General features: G+C 46.3%; 1 protein-coding gene across 2 annotated transcripts in view; it reads right to left on the bottom strand.

Moving 5' to 3' along the window:
• Nucleotides 1–968: 968 nt before the first annotated feature.
• Nucleotides 969–15,796, bottom strand: part of SLC22A23 (solute carrier family 22 member 23) — a 106,514-nt gene continuing 91,686 nt past the window's right edge. For both annotated transcript variants that reach the window (XM_057369150.1, XM_057369151.1), the window contains 4 exons: nucleotides 14,952–15,184; nucleotides 12,354–12,386; nucleotides 10,719–10,842; nucleotides 969–5,334 (listed from right to left, as the gene is read on the bottom strand). In XM_057369150.1, the coding sequence (XP_057225133.1) occupies nucleotides 4,977–5,334; nucleotides 10,719–10,842; nucleotides 12,354–12,386; nucleotides 14,952–15,184 (748 nt within the window). In that variant the 3' untranslated portion in view covers nucleotides 969–4,976. The remainder of the gene's footprint in view (nucleotides 5,335–10,718; nucleotides 10,843–12,353; nucleotides 12,387–14,951; nucleotides 15,185–15,796) is intronic.

Raw genomic sequence — 15,796 nt, 5'->3', positions numbered from 1 at the left:
TAAAGCAGTGACGTGTGTTACTTTTCTCCTTTTAGTTGGTTGTAGTACTGGTGCTAAACACTGGATTTCCTGCCATCCCTTGGGCACCAAGAACACTGGTAGGGTTTCACAGAGGGTTAATTATGCATGMCTGAGGACTACATAGAAGGAAAAAGCACAAGRYGAGTTCTGGAGCAATGGATWAATCTGTCAGGCTGCTAGAAAAGCRTCACACATGTAAATTGAGMACATACATTAAAGCAGAAAAACCAGAGCAGTCTGCTACCGTGACCACCAGTGAAAAGCATCCTGCTGCTACATCTCGAGCCTTGCTTTTAGGAAGGATGAGYATCCTTTCAAAGGCAGATCCATGGGCTGTTTTGTTTAATGACAGGATAGCTAGGAGTTAACTGTCCAGGTTATTTTTTTTTCATTCTGAGTTGAGCCCTCGCTTGAGCTCAAGCATCAGCTTCTGATACAAGCAAAAACTACCTGTGCTGCTGCTAGACAGCTTTCCTAAGCACCTACAGAAAAGTGATGGGTTTGCTTTGCTGTGGTGCCACAATCAACAACTGAGCACTAACTGAGAGGCTGCTGATGTAGAAGGCACAACTACTGCTGAGTCTTGTCCAAAAGGGTTTGAACACCCAGTGGCTTCAACGTCTCAGATTTGGTRTGGGTTCAGAGAGCCCATCCTTACCTGGTGGGAACAGCTGCCTGTCCTTGGCCAGAGTTCAAGATCAGAATAGCAAAAAGCAGTTAATGAAGGGTATTTTCTTCTTCATTTACACYACCCAGCGGAGTCAACTATGCTTCAGTAATTGACTATAAAGGATAATTAGTTGCAAATCAATGTGCTRTTTTAATTAGCCTGATTTACAAACAACTCATTCTGTTTGTAGAGCAGGGTAGGGCTGTTTGCTGAGGCATCAGCTGCTGCTGGGTGTTTGAGAAGTCACTGCAAGGGAGCCAGACCAAGGAGAGCAAACTGATGGGACAACGTCATTTTATTCTGTACATTTACATACAAAGTTCTTCTCAGTAGGTACAACAGATGTAACATCATGCAGACATTTAGCTTGTAAGACTGTTTTCAGTACTTGATTTAAGCTTGTGCTATGAGGAAGCACCACCAGACTATTCATGATCAAAACATACAGTAACACGATTCTTTAAAACTTCATCAGAAACTGAAATGGGGAGGGAGATCTCGCCCACTAGACAAAACACACCATACTCCTTTCCCGAAACATTTTACATTTAAAACATTTAAAATGAGGTTTGTAATTTCATTATTTTCTTAAAAAATAAAATAAAATTAAAAAGAAGTTAAAGTAGGGGAGATCATCCCCCCACTCAATAGTGTTGTCTTATGTGCCAGCTACAGGCGCAACTTGACTTGACATTCACAGAGTTCAGTTAATGGCACTTCTGCTTCCAATTTGGTGACCAGTAAAGTGTTTGGCTCCAGGAAGTGGCAACAGTTAAGTTAAATACTTCCACTAAAAATAATGACAACAAAAAATGCCTGCTCAGTGAAACCCAGAAGTAAATCACACAACCCTATGTCAGAGTGGCCACAAAACACASGCAAACAGGCGACTGTCGTTATCCATTTGCAGTGTCTGGCAACAAAAGCAGTACTGAAACCTTAAAAGGGGGACAAAACCCCCAAAGATCAAGCATAATGTCACTTCACATTTTAGTTTGAACTTACAGAGATGGAGAAAGCCCTTAAATGGTAAACCCAAAGAAAAATCTACTGATGGGCTTAGAGGTTACTGAAGGTTCAGAGAGAAAGGCCRAAAACGGACGAGATAGCTTGGACTGCTTCCCCTGTCGTGGTGGCCAGAAAGAGCCTCCTGAGAAAAGCCTTTCCTGGTGATGGCTGCAGAGGAGACATGACCGATGGTTCAGCAGGCTGGGACCCAGCAGAGAGCCCTGTCCTGCTGCAGGGCTAGACAAGGCAGGGCAAGCATCCCTGTGCTCCCTTTCTGCCCCGCTGCCTCRCCTGGTACCTGACTCCTCCACACGAGATATGTTCAGTGAAAGCTTTCCAACTCCATGAGCATGTGTGGAAGAACATAATCATCACACAAGTGTTCATGATTTCAGAAAAAGGAGCAAAACTGGAGCTGCCAAGGCAGGAAATTAGTTTTTGCTTTATTGTTGTGACAGAGGCAGAGGGCCAAACCGAATAGAGAAGCTGGGGCTCCCTTCATTGCAGATCAGTACCGACTACCTGCTTTCAAGCAAAAAAGCAGCAAATCAAATCAACTTGGTAAGATTTTTTTCTTAAAAAAAAAATGCTGCATGTTCCTGTCACCTGGTGTATTTACTTTCTAAATGTTGATATGTTTAAATTCTTTTCCCTGTGCCTGTCATCGGAGAGCGACCACCAGAATAGGAAACGCTAAAGCACTGTGGGCAGCAGTGGTGAGCTGACCAGGACCGCTGACAGTGCTGGAGGCAGCCGGGTTTGCAGGCTTGTGGATGGTCTGCGAGAGCTGAGCCGCAGCTGGAGCACACGGGCACACAAGAACACGAAGGAAGGAGCCGCTGGCTCCACRGCACGATGAACGGCAGGACACTGCTTTCTGTCTCTGCTCTCGCACCTTCTCCGCTCTCAGGCCYTTTTTGTCTTCCCTTAAGCCTTTTGCTTCTTCAGTGTTTTGTCCTGAACCCGAATTCTTTTGTCCCCGAATGTGTGTGGCTTGCAACAAGCATCTCGCATCGAAGGCAAAAGGTATTGCACAAATTTGGCACGTGAATACTGCACGAGTGGGGAAGGGCTGGATTCTTTCCTCAGGTGAACACAGACTGCAAAGGTCTCGGCACAGAACAAAAGGAAGCAGCTGCACTCAAGCCTGACAATAAAACTTGAGTGTGAGGAAGATCAGGCTCTTGCTGTCACAGCAAGTCTAGCGAAGGTGAAAGAAACCAGTAGTGTAACTTTGGGCGAAACTACCATCAACTGGTCCAGTGTTTCTTACCAGGCTCGAGAAGAACCCAAATGTCCACATCATCCTCCGTAAAAATTAGCAGCTTTAGGACAACCTTGTTACTCTGAACATAACCACCTGTCGCTTCTGCAGGTCTACCTGTCCCCTTGCATCCGTCAGCGTCTGGGGCTGTGCTGCTTTACTGCATGGCCTGCTGGGAGCATGAATCTCTGATTTATTGGGGACTGTAAGAGGACATTGGCAGCCTCATGGAGGATGGAAATCGTTAGATACAGTAGTTAATCGACAATATATACAGCAAGGGAGGAAGGGGAAGGGAAGGTAGAGGAGGAAAGTGCCAATGAGCACTTCCCCTGCATGTGAACGCAAGATGTACATCAAACAAAGTGGCAATCATACGGACACTCAGTACAACATCGACATCCTGCTGCTCTGCTTGAACGTCTGCACTACCGAGCAATCACAAATGGATGGCCTGAGWGAGAAAGGAGAACAGGGAGGGAGAGCGGGGGGGTTAACACAATGCAAGAAAACTGTTTACAAAGTCCTTGCACTGAAYTAGGTCCTCACAATATTCTCTTGAGTGAGAACCAAAAGCCAATGGCCAAAGGAAATAGCTGGTTTGGGGTCTGGAGGAGGGAAATCGAGTGGCCACTATCAAAGTGCCATCTACACAGCAGGATGTGTGAATTAATCCAATTTGAGTAAACTCTTTTTCCTGAACTAAAATCTTACAAGAACAGTTGGGAAAGTGGGAAAAAAAGGGTGAATTCATTATATAGTCTTGGGTCAGAACCAGAACACATATCTAAGAGCCCAAGACAGCTCAGTAAGTCATTTTTCACAGGCTGTCAATTTATTCYTTTACAACAGTCATTTAAGCAGTTTGTCCACTTAAATTGAAAACCCAAACCCTGGTTCTAAAAACAAGTGAGACAATACCAGGATACTCATTTCCCAGGAGCAGAAATCCCAGCTCTGCTGCCTTTTGGAAGAAAGGTACAGATCACAGCCCATGCTCCTTACTATTTACTCCCTCTGTTCCATGCTCTTTTCCTGGAGCAGTCAGAGATCCTGGGCCTTCTGATGATTACAGCCATTCTTGGCAAAAGTAATTTTTGCATCATTAGTCAAATCATTTGCATCATCTACRTTACTATTAAAGACCAGTGGCAACCACCTAAAATAAATTAATATACTCTTAAAATGCAGAAAGCTGATTCTCATTGAAAAATCRGCTTGTTTGGGTAGGATTTTCTTCAATGCATTTGGTGGAAACAAAAGAGGACTAATTTAGAAAGTAACTTTTAAGTGCACATGGGCTATAAAGACAAATATAAGCTGCCTAAAATGCAGTCAGAGTTTGAGTCACAACAGGTTTTGCTTTGCTTTTTCTTCTTTTTTTTCTCTTCCTTTTTTTTTCCTTTTTAAGTGTATACAAACACAGCCGGCAATCTGGGCACTTGGACTTTCTAGACAGGCAGAAGAATGTTGCACAAGTCTAAGTTTAAGTCAATTCAACTTTGCAGTGGATCCCTCTTTCCTTTAAAGAAACACAAAAACAAAACAGAAAACAACACTCCCCCTCCCCCCATGGTTTCTTTCTTGGAATGGCTGCACCTCTTATAAGATGGCTTCATTTTTGTGATCTATGAAAGAAAAAGGAAATAAAGTGCTTCTTGAGAATAAATCAAAATAAATATACATATTTAATGGCAGGAAAAAAAAAGAGTTCTGAAGGGCTACCGCCAGCCAGGTCTTTTCTCATATGAGTCTTTTCCCCCAAAACTTTTTCAAGAGTAATCTGCACAACAGTTGAAGATGCCAAAATTTGCCTTAGTAGTAGAGTTGAATTCCTCTAAGTTTGTGTCTGCTCCACCACTGGTTTGTAAAATCTGTGCAAAACACCTTTGCCCAAAGTGCTACTCCTCCCGCACAACAGCATCAAATAAAATACAAAAGAAGGTGAAGAAACAGAAGAAGGGGAAATAAAATAATAAAAAAAAAAGAGGAGAAGGGAAAAAATCCACCCAGTTACATTGACTTCATGCCGTTGGCAGTGGTGTTCTCTGAGATGCCGTCACTCACAGCTGCTGAGTCATGGAGGCCAGAGTAATCCTTGAGTTCAGAGTTTGTCAGGAGCAGGGGCTGCTCGCCCTTCTTGTGCGGCAGGAGGGGCTGCCGGGTGTAATGTTCCCCATCCGGGATGTTCTCGGGCAGGTTCTGGTTCTTGCTCTCGGGCAGCAGCAGGATGCAGATGATGCAGATGAGTGTGCAGCAGGCGAAGATGACGTGGTGGAGGAAGTATCCTTTCTGGTTGTGCAGCTCCATGATGGGGGCGGTCAGGCGGCCRAAGCCCGCGCTGGCCAGGACCAGCCCCAGCCCGCCTCCCCTGCAAGCACAGCAGAGGGGAAATAATTACACTCAAGTGTCATTTCATGCCCATTTAACTGCTCCCACATAAGAAGAAGAGAAGCTTTACCATGTGAGTGCATAGACAGCACTCCAGAGTACTCCTAGCTCCAAGTGTTCCCACAGTCAGTGAGGGAAACCCAGATTTTGTTTAGCATGCCAGCCTTCTCCATTTAGACAAGACACACCAAGGAGCAGCAAGTGCAGAAACCCATTTTGGCTGCCTCTGAAGTATCTGGCACCATTCAGCAGTGGAGGCAGGAGATTAGACTTTACAAGCCACTGCCTTGATCCATTAYACCAAACACTGAGTTCTGAAAGATTTTCTACATAAAATCATGTGGCTGGAAATTCTCAACACACTGATGATGTAATAAAATGCATGATTTTCAGAAAAAAATGTGAACATAGACTTATCTTCCTTCAGCCAGAAGCACAAAAGCTGCTTGTGAAAGCCCAGTTCAGTGCTCTCTCCCGATGCTCAGCTATGCCAGCAAACTCTTGCAATTCCTTGCCCTACCAGCATCTCTCCAGGTCCTGGTGTGGGCAGACCTGTCACACCTCACAGTTCGCTCTGTCTCTGCTGGGTGACCCCACACACAAGTGGCATTGCAGGTGTTYCTCTGGGACAGGCCATTCCCTCCAGCTGTGCAACAGCTGAGGTCTCTGGCCAGCAGAGAGTCACCCTTAAATGATTGATTTTAACAAAATCTGTGAGAGTGGCAGCTTGTCCTTCCTTTTCCAAAGACCCTGCTGCCTGCAGAGGGAGACTTCCCTGACACCTTACTCAATGGCACCCTGCTTCCCTCCCAAACCTGTGCTGGCAACACGCTTCCTACAGCTCCTCTGGGGTTGTCATCTATTACAAACCCTCTGGAGATCAGAGGGGCTCAGGTGCTTCAGTTCCTGGCCCAATGCAGAGCTGTTATTATCAACAAAAACYGGCCCTTACAGAAGACAACTTGCAGAAGGAAAATGGATGGCTTTATGGCAAATACTTGGGAAAAAACASTTTCACTGGCTGTTAAGCATACTAGAAATCACTGTACCATGAAGCTACAAATCCACTCAGCCCCCACCATGTTAAAGCTAATCTTCACTCAATCCCTTCCAAAATCCACTGCTGCTTACTTGACAGCCGAAGGACAGCAAACATAGGCTTCAAAAGATGATCTTGGGACACTGACTGGATCAAAAATTCACATAGGTATGTTCCAGTTCTTCGGACTCAGCASAGCATCTTTCACAGACAACAGTGACTTCCCCAAACACTGCAAAAGCCCTTATTAAAAACTTGCCAGCTTTCCGATGGCAATTTAGAAACCCAGCTGAATGCAACTATTGTGCAACTGGCCTCCCTGCAACTTCATTAATACACTCACATGAGTAATCGACACAACCAGTCCCAAATGCACGGCAAATCTCTCTCCAAGCTGGCTCTGAAGCAACAAAAGCCCAGCTCATTTACATCAGTGATTGCTATGGCCAAATTGTATCTCAAGCCCCCTGAGGAGGACCTGAGGTGAGTTTTAAATGCTGCTGTAGAAGGACATCAAGCAAGCTGAAAGAAAACGGGAAAAGGCAACAACAAAGACGGCTCTGTCATTTATGGGTCAAGTGGTTTCAGATTTGTGGAGGGGGGGGAAAGTTTTTCCATATGACGTCAGTAATTAGAGTAGGCATTACTTTTTCCAGGGCCATTGAAACCTGGCAGAAGGTGGCTTGAAAACACATTTTGGCATGTGTCCTAAAAGGGGTTTCTTTAAGGTTTAACTACACTGCAGATGTAAAAATGTGAAGGGGGAAAAAGAAAGAAAAAACTGAAAATACCATCAGGAATTTTTTGTTTCCATGCACATCAGGAAAGCAGCTAGAGGGTCAGAGAGACAGCACCCCCATAATTCACACTGCTTTTGCAAGTGATATGGAGCAGCAGGTGGAAAAGAAAAACATTCTGAATGCTTTGGGGCATTGCTCCTCCTCAGCACGAGGTCTGCCATGGCAGGGGTCAGTGTCTGTAGTTCAGTGACTCTCCAGCTGCAGAGTGAGCCTGGAGAGGGAGWGCGAGGGCTGCTGGCACCCACAGCGAGTCCCAGCTTTGTCCCTCGCTCCTCTGCCTGCCAGTGCCTGCTGTGGGGGGCTTTCCCAYGGCATGGCCCCATGGATGGTGGATCAGGGCCACTTCCCCAACCCCTGCTCCCCACTCATAGTGGGGAGGGATGGTTTGCATGAGGTTTATGGTACCAACATGGGCAAATCGAAAAGGGACCTTGTTGGGACCGCAAAAGGTTCAAAATTTTGTATGCAGAAAGGTCGTACTTATTCATGGGGGAGGATTTCCTTGCTAGCTCAGTTTTTTTCCAGAGAGCAGCAAGACATCCTCACTGATGTTCTAAGGAAAGGGTCTTGTGCTTCTTAGCATTCCTCTGGAGAGCAGAGCAATGTTAATCCTGTCTTTGGATGGCCATGTCTGCATTGAGCAGATGGGTGAACACAGGACAAGGCTCGGAGTACAAGCGAGCCAGAGAAATGCCCAAGCTAAAGGRGACTTTGGGAGAGCACCTCCTACAGCCTTCTGCATGAAGCAGGGCCAACACTGAAATCAGAGCAGGTTTTCCAGGCTTTGCCCAGTCAGCTCAGCCACTTAATGAAGTCAGTCCATGAGAACCTCCACAGTGTGTCCCATAAGTCACATTTCATGCACTCAGTTCTTAAGCCAGAGATTCAGTTACCCACCAGGATAGCCTTGGCCTCATGAAGCAAGGCACCACCTCTGGGAAGCCAGGCCTTGCTCAGGTGCCAGCAAACAGCCCTGCATCCCACTGAGGAATACATTCAGTGCAGGCAGTTGGGGGTGCAAGGTGCTGCGTCAGCTGCAGATTGAGCTCTGGGGTGGSACCCCAAGGCAAGAGGCTGTGAACTGAGAACTCTGAGTGAACGTGACTGCTGAGTGGCTCCTGGATGGCCAGACAGGAGAGTTTCCTCAACAATTGTTAATTTGCCTTGAGGCAGCTATTGATGGGTAWAGACCCTAATTCAGCCATCACTGCCCACTCCTAATTTCTTCGGTGTGTGGGCACTAAAGTGGGACACTGGGAGAAAAATCAGAACCATCTCCTACTTGACAGTAACTGAGTATGTGGAGGATGAGGAGAGGACATGCTGTATTTAGTTCAGCCTTTTCCTATTTAGTAGATGTGCAAGCTGCAGTGGTGTGAAGATTATTCCATATGGATTATCAGTGACACTCAGTGCTTTAATTCAGCATTTGGGTGGAGGGCTCTGGACTCCCTGGTAACGGAAGAGAATTTTTACTGCTGGTGAGGCCMCYCTGYYKACTGTGAGRACACYGGGGTGCAGTGCACAGACCCAAAGGACCCCTCTGGGACATGACAGTGTGGAACGTTTGTGTTGCTGGAGCAGGTGGCATCTCTTGGTGATGAAGACCTGGCTGTTCTCCCCCTGTACTGCTGGAACTGCTCATCTCAACACCACAGCAGCAGAGAAGGATGGGTGCTGAGGGTTTGCTATAGTGCCACTACTACCCTGGGTAATGGCAGTGCTGTTTTCCCCCCTCAGGGATGGGGCATTGCAGAAAAAGGATTTGATCAGGGAAACCCCAGAGACAACCCCAGTGCTCTCTTTGCCTCATTTTCCTCTTACGTTTCCTCGAGATCCAACCAAAAGCATGTTAGTATGACAGAATGGTTTGGGTTGGAAGGGACCTCAAAGATCAYCTAGTTCCAACSTCSAAAGGGCATCCAAGGTGGCATTTTGGAGAGCACATTATGAGGAAGCAGCCAGATCCCRCCAATGATGAGACAGAAGGCAATTCAATCACAACTCTGCCTGAGACAGATTTATGCACTGTCCTGAGCTACAGCTCCTAATTACAGCCCTGAGTGGATCTTATTGTGGTGGTAGGACCGCAAAGCTGTGCGAGTATCAGCATTTCTATAAATAAACAGGGACCCYGAGGCATATCTAGCTGCTGTCATCTGCCTGGTGTCACCCTGCAGAGTCAGGGGAAGCAGAATTTCRGCTYCCAGMCAGGGTTTTGTCCCCTTCCCTGKAGCAACRTAAGTGATTTAAGGGAAAAAAGCTTGCTAAGTTCACGCTGCACATCTGACCCTACTTGGCAGATTGTCTTCTGGCTTACATGGTCAACTCCTTATCTGTGTGTCTTTCAAACAGAGACAAGGAGAAAATTAAAGAGGCATAAAAGCACCRAATTGACTGACACTCACATAAAAAATAGCTGTTAGTGTTTTGGGTTGCTGTGTAATCTCACAACTCACACTGCCTTTTCCTGCGGAAATAATGTTATCTGTAAAATACATTCACAGATTTAGGTAGCCTGAAAAAAAGGCCATGGAGCAAGCAGAATCTGGCTACTCAGACAGCAGTTTTGCAATAATACTTCTGTGAAATTATTGAAAAGGCTTATAATTTGGAGGGGACAAAAAAAAGTATTCTCTTTCCTCCACTCCTTCTCCCTCCCACCCACCCATATGACCTAGGTTCCTGGGAAATTCAGTGAAGTCAGGGCAGGGTCCTGAATTGCTGTGGCATTGCTAGAAGCATGATCCAGAACACAAAAGCCCAACCTTCGTGCTGTGAAAGACAACAGTGCACATATGAGATGGTACACACCCCATACCATACAAAGATGTGTTATGGGAAACTCTYCAACAAAGATCATCTGCCTGATTTCTACTGTTTCCCAGAATGCAAGTGCTCCTCTTTGGAAAAACCTCTGCTAAGATAGATCTGTGTGTGAAGAGAGACAAGTCTGTGTGCAATAAAGCCAGAGCTCTCCCAGGGGTGCTGCTGCGGGACAGCAGCCCAGAGCCCCTCTGCATCCAGCGGCGTTTACCACCACGTGTTCCACACCTCCCCTCCAGCTGTCCTGGCTAACCTGTCCTATGGAAGCAGGGATTGCTGGCAACCCTGTCCTCCTCTGCACACTCATGGAATTTCTCCTTCCATATCAAGCTGCAGGCTCGCCCGGTCGTTGCTTGAACAAAACCCGCAGAGTCAGTGAAGCAACCACACGGTCCAGCCACACCAAGGGATTCAGCTGGGAGCTTGAGACCCCACCAGGCTGCAATTCACGGGCTGCCAGGCCGGCTGATATCACCACGATGGACACCAGGTGGAGCCATGGAAAACAAAGCCTCGCCACACACAGACATGCATTTACTCAGGCAGAYTGACTGCAGCAGCCGCAAAAAGCGGCCCCCAAGTTGCTGTGAGTTACCAGGGGTTTACCCTCCCAGACGATGTGTTAAACTACACAGCTCATTATGAATTAAATGAGGATAATTTTGTCCCCACCTTTTGAGGGGGGCTCTAAAGTCTCACCTGATTACCGTGGGTGTGATTTCAGCACAGAAGAACACGCTGAGGCTTCCAACAGCATGCGAAGAAAACATACCCACGATGGAAAATGCAACAGAGAATTTGTCTTTGACGCTGTCACTCATACCTGATAAGACAAGTGTGTTCATAAAAAGTAAGAATAAGGTCAAACTTCCAAGGAAGAAAACAAATAAAGAGGTTTTTATTACTCTCTTTTCTCTCTCAACAAGAATTTGAGTAATTTTGGAATACTATTTTGAAACTGATATTTATAAAATCCATTCCCTAAGCACCTGAGATACAAACATACATGAAAAAGGTCATAATGCCATGCCAAAAAATAGCAGAATTTTTTATGTTCAGCCACCACAGAAAAKGTGAAACCCATGAAAAAACAGATCTTTGGGTAGTCTTTTAGGCACCAGCCTTTTCCCTCTCATGTTTGACAGACAAGTGGAGGCAGGCAGCATCCCTCAGGCTGCCAAACRTCTTGCACGGTGGGGTTTGGGCACTGGAGGGGTTCCAGGACAAGAGGGGAAAGGAACAGTGGTGCTCCCATCTCTGTGCGAGGTCCCTGCACGTGATCAGTCTGCGAACTCTGCTGCAAGCCCAGCTTGACAGCCTTGGCCTGACAACTCTGGGTGAGAACAGCACTCCCTCAAGTCAGGGCTGTTTGCTCAAGCATTTCACGGTTGGATGGCAGCGAGCTTTCCGGGAGCAAAGAGTGTCTATCAAGCACTTGGAGAAACCCCAGTAAATGTAAACAAAGCTAGAGGAAACTGTCTTCTAGACTGCACATCTCTCACTTGRTCCCCACTCACCCCTCCTTTGGGGYRGGGTGGGATGTCTGRTCAGGGTTGTACAAGCTCAGCGAGGAGGCCACAGCACTCATGGACACCATTGCACCATATGAGGGACACACAGTGCCTGACAGGAGCACTGGGGAAAGAACTGGAGCTTGGCAGCCAATGCTYCCCCACCTTTCTACAGCCAAACCTCAGGGCCTGCCTGAAGAAAGAGCTCCTCAGTTTGCAGTCCCAAGCAGGTATACTCTCTAGGCTGGATCCAGTGAAAATTAGCACCTGCTTCTGTTCTTGCTGAATACATAGCTGTCAGGAGAGCAGAAGGTATTTGGGAGCTCTTTGGTTACATCTCCTGAATGCTACAGCTTTCTCAGGGCTAAAGCCTTTCTGCAATGCACCCCAAGTCTCGGGGAGAGTGCAAATGATAAGGTGCCTGCCAGCTGATAAGGACATGAGCACAGCACCTTGCAAACTCTGAGCCTCTGACCACTCTTGCATAATGGGTGAGGCTACACCATGGACCCCCTGAGTCATGACTGCTCAGCACAACAAATCTTGGAAAAGCTGCTCAAGGACAGGTTCATAAAATCTGATACAGAAAGGTAAATTTTTTCCCCTGTAGTTTGTCACAGCATTGCTCTTACAGCACTTCAGCCTGGGAAAGTATTTTTTAAGGTGTTTAAATCCCCCTATCAAAAGCATCCTTGAGGTGTTTTAGCCCCCTTTTCTTTTCKGGAAAAAAAAATCACATCTGAGATTCCTGAACTGGGAATGCTGCTTCTCAGGGGGAGACTTTCTGAGAAAGCCTTACCCTGTATCTCACTGCAAACCATACCTGAGTCTGGAAGTTGACTGTATTTTCCAATCACTGGATCCAAGACCGCAGAAGTCAGAGAAGGATAAAAATGAGAAAGGGAGAGAAAACAAGAGCATATTATTTTTACACATTTATTTATCCAAAGGGAAAAAAACAAAAAARAAAGGTAAATCCCACATGCCACCCTAGCTCACCCCATACAATTCCTTCCCATGCCAAAACCAGCACATCTTTCCCTGGGCCCCAGATAGGACATGCTGTTTCCAGGCCCATCTCAGCTGGAGGACAGCATGCTAATGAGACAGTGATAACAAACCAGCAATAAAGCATATTTAAGAGCCCCAGAATCACCACTGGGATTAACACAAAGGCCTCTTTGTTGTTAATGAAGGGGGAGAAAAGAAAATGCCCTCCTGCTGCAGCCCTGAGGGAATGGCCAACAGAAGCTTTGGTTAGAGAGCAAACTCTGGGCATCAGYGCCGTCACACTAGTGGGAGACCTGTTCCTGTCCAAAACCACGAGCTGATGGTCCATGTGTCACACAGCACCAATCCCAAGCACACAGGAGCCCATGGCAGTACTGAGCAGCAAGGGGAAGGGCAGCAGCACACGCTGGGCACAGCTCTGTGGTCATGTCCCTCCAGACTTCTGTGACTTCCCAAGTGACACCCGGAGTTCAGAGAACAGTCAGACACGGTGAGCTTCAAGGTCTGCTGCAGGTTTGTGGCTGGTAGAGAATACCCCTCTCTCTCTCTCTCACCATTCTCGAATTCTGATTTCATTCACCATTTACACCCAAATTATGCTAAATTAGAACATGCAGGGTGCTGTGACAGATTTCATGATCAGCAAGGTCATGGCTTCTCTCCAAACACTGTTTAACTCTTCTGAGGAAGAGGTGGGCATAGTCAAGARTGGGGGAGTTGAGCTGCTCTGAAGTTCGGGGCTGCCTTTCCCTCCTCTTCTCACAAAGCAAAATCAGAAACACTGAGGGGGCACTGCATTGAGAGTGCCAATGCAGCACAAAGCACCTAAAGCCATGCCTGATCTCACTTGTAGCAACTTGGCTAACACAACCACCTGAACCTGTTATGGAAAAGGGTGTAATGAGTTCAACCGTGTATTGTCTCCCACCTCTCTCATCAATTTTTTTGTTGAAAAACTGCAACCAGATTTTTGTGGCTCTGGAGCACACTAAAGGCTCTCACACACTTTCAATTGAGCAAGTGTGGTTTTATTACCTCAACAGCCTCAACAAACAGCCCATCCTTAAAAAAAAGCCCTAAAATGGGCAAATTTAGTGCAGAGAGACCCTGATGGACGCCACCAGAAGAACGTGGRGTTTGGGGAGGCTGCACACACAGCACAAGTCTGCGTGTGAATGGTCTCAGTCCATCAACAGACGGTGATGAGGTGGGGCCACAGGACCTCTCCCGCTCTCAGCTGGGATTGCTGCACACGGTAAATATGTGCTCAAAGGGAATGTAAACATCTGTGCCAAGCTGGGAGCAAACACACACCATGTTGGAGTTTCCTCCATGCCATGAAAGAGGTTGCCTGTTTCTGTGCTACACTCCCACAAATAGCATGTTTGCTAAAAGTTAACTTGGTAAATGCCTCCAGGAAACACGGTCTGTAAATATGGACAATTCCTGTTGGCTCGGAGCTCAGTGTGCAGGCATGTGAAAACTTTCCATTCTCAATGCAAAAAGCTCTTTCTTATTAAAGCCCTCAATTATTTCTAAACTTAGAAATTAAAACCAGCAATAACCAGTGTTTTGGTGTTTATTTCACATCCAGTTTGTCCAAAGTATGTCTCAACCCTCTTCCCTCTTCCTTGGGGTGGGGTTTCATGGGACAGGGTTCTAACGATTGGTGACTGTGAGAGTGGCAAAGCACATCCCGCCTTCCCCCTGCTTCAACACCTCTCTGATTCATCAAGTTCAACCTCTTCAACCAAAAAAGAAAATAAAATCAAAAAAAGGAAAAGGAATATTTCTATAGCAGTTTTAATAGCTGAAGCAGTTCAAAWGGGCCAGACAAAAGTTACTGCCTGCAAAGGAAGAGGTGGGACATTGTTACTTTTGGCAGGAACAACCCATTTGAAATGCTGTGTCACCGCCCAAAATTGTGTGTATAGATTCACATGGACTATACATACACACTCTGTTAAAGTAGGGTCTTTCAGCTGCACATTTTCTATGCTACCTGTGTATTATTCATAGCAAGATGCTAAGAGCAGGCAGGGGACATACACCTATTGCTCTAACTTCTGCTTGGTTTAGAGGCCCCTTGAGAAGCAGACTTTCCCTGGGGGCTATTTCACTAAAATAAAAGTATTTTTTGTTTCCTTGTTTGCTTTCTCGGTGACAACCCCAGATACAGCACTAAAGCTCAATAAGGTTTGCTGTGGGAATCATCCAGAATACAATGCTTTTTGTTAATGAGCTGGAGAAACAAGTGTTTGGGGAAGCCTTCAAACAAATTCAGCTTCTTAAACTATGCAGGTGTATGACATGACCAATCTGGGAAAGGCAAAGAAAATGCTAGTATTTCCTGGTCCCTTATTTGCATGTCAAGATTGTGTGGTMCTGCAAACTCTCATCCACAACTCACAGTTGAGAAGGCCCAGCTGCAGAAGTGATGCCAGAGCTGTGAGGATCATGAAAAGCAGGAGTCCTCCTCTCCTCCCCAGAAACCCGACCACAGGGCACATGGCCAGGCAGGAGGCCAGYGCGATCCCAGCCATGGTGTAGTAGTCCGCATAGAAGTTGTGGGTAATCGCCATCTTCGCTTCGTGCCCCATCATGCTTTTTGCAAAACAGTGGTGTATGCCATAACCAGTCAGCCTGGGGGAAACAGGAGAGGGCARGAGAGACCATTGCTGAGAGGGCAGAACACACACTGCAATGTAATTGAGCACTGGGAGACATTAATGCAGGAAAAATTTCTTCTGCTGCATACAATAAAAAACTTATCTCCAGGTGCTACTGTAAAAATAAGCMATGATGAAAAGAAGCAAAAGAAAAAAATCTCTATTCAACCAAACGTTTGCTGGCTTTATTCATTGGGCTGCTGCTCATGGTATGATCAGGGCACAGGGAACTTTAGAAGAACTCCTAGCGTGCAATTGGTTTTCCTGTTGTATTTGAGAAATCCCATTCCCAGGGGAGGACATCCTATGTCAGCCACAGAGCCAGCACTGCTGCAGTGAATTAGCCTGTGTGCTTGGACAGCAAAACAGCAGGAGCACCCACCTGCCTGTGGCATCTGGTCGTACTAAGCAAGAAACATCACTTCCCAATTCCCAAGCTACCCTGTTGAAATTGAAACCTTCTGGGAAAGGAGGATTTGAAATCATATGTGCTGCAATGATTATTGCGATCATGAAACAGTAAGTTCTAGYTCAGTCTACACATTTACGCCACCCTTCAGAGCAATGTGTCTCCTCATCCTAAAAA

This window comes from Malurus melanocephalus, unplaced genomic scaffold (assembly GCF_030028575.1).
Source record: "Malurus melanocephalus ecotype Western Australia unplaced genomic scaffold, MMel_1.1 scaffold_103, whole genome shotgun sequence".
NCBI lineage: Eukaryota > Metazoa > Chordata > Aves > Passeriformes > Maluridae > Malurus > Malurus melanocephalus.
This window is presented reverse-complemented; position numbering and strand designations above follow the sequence as displayed.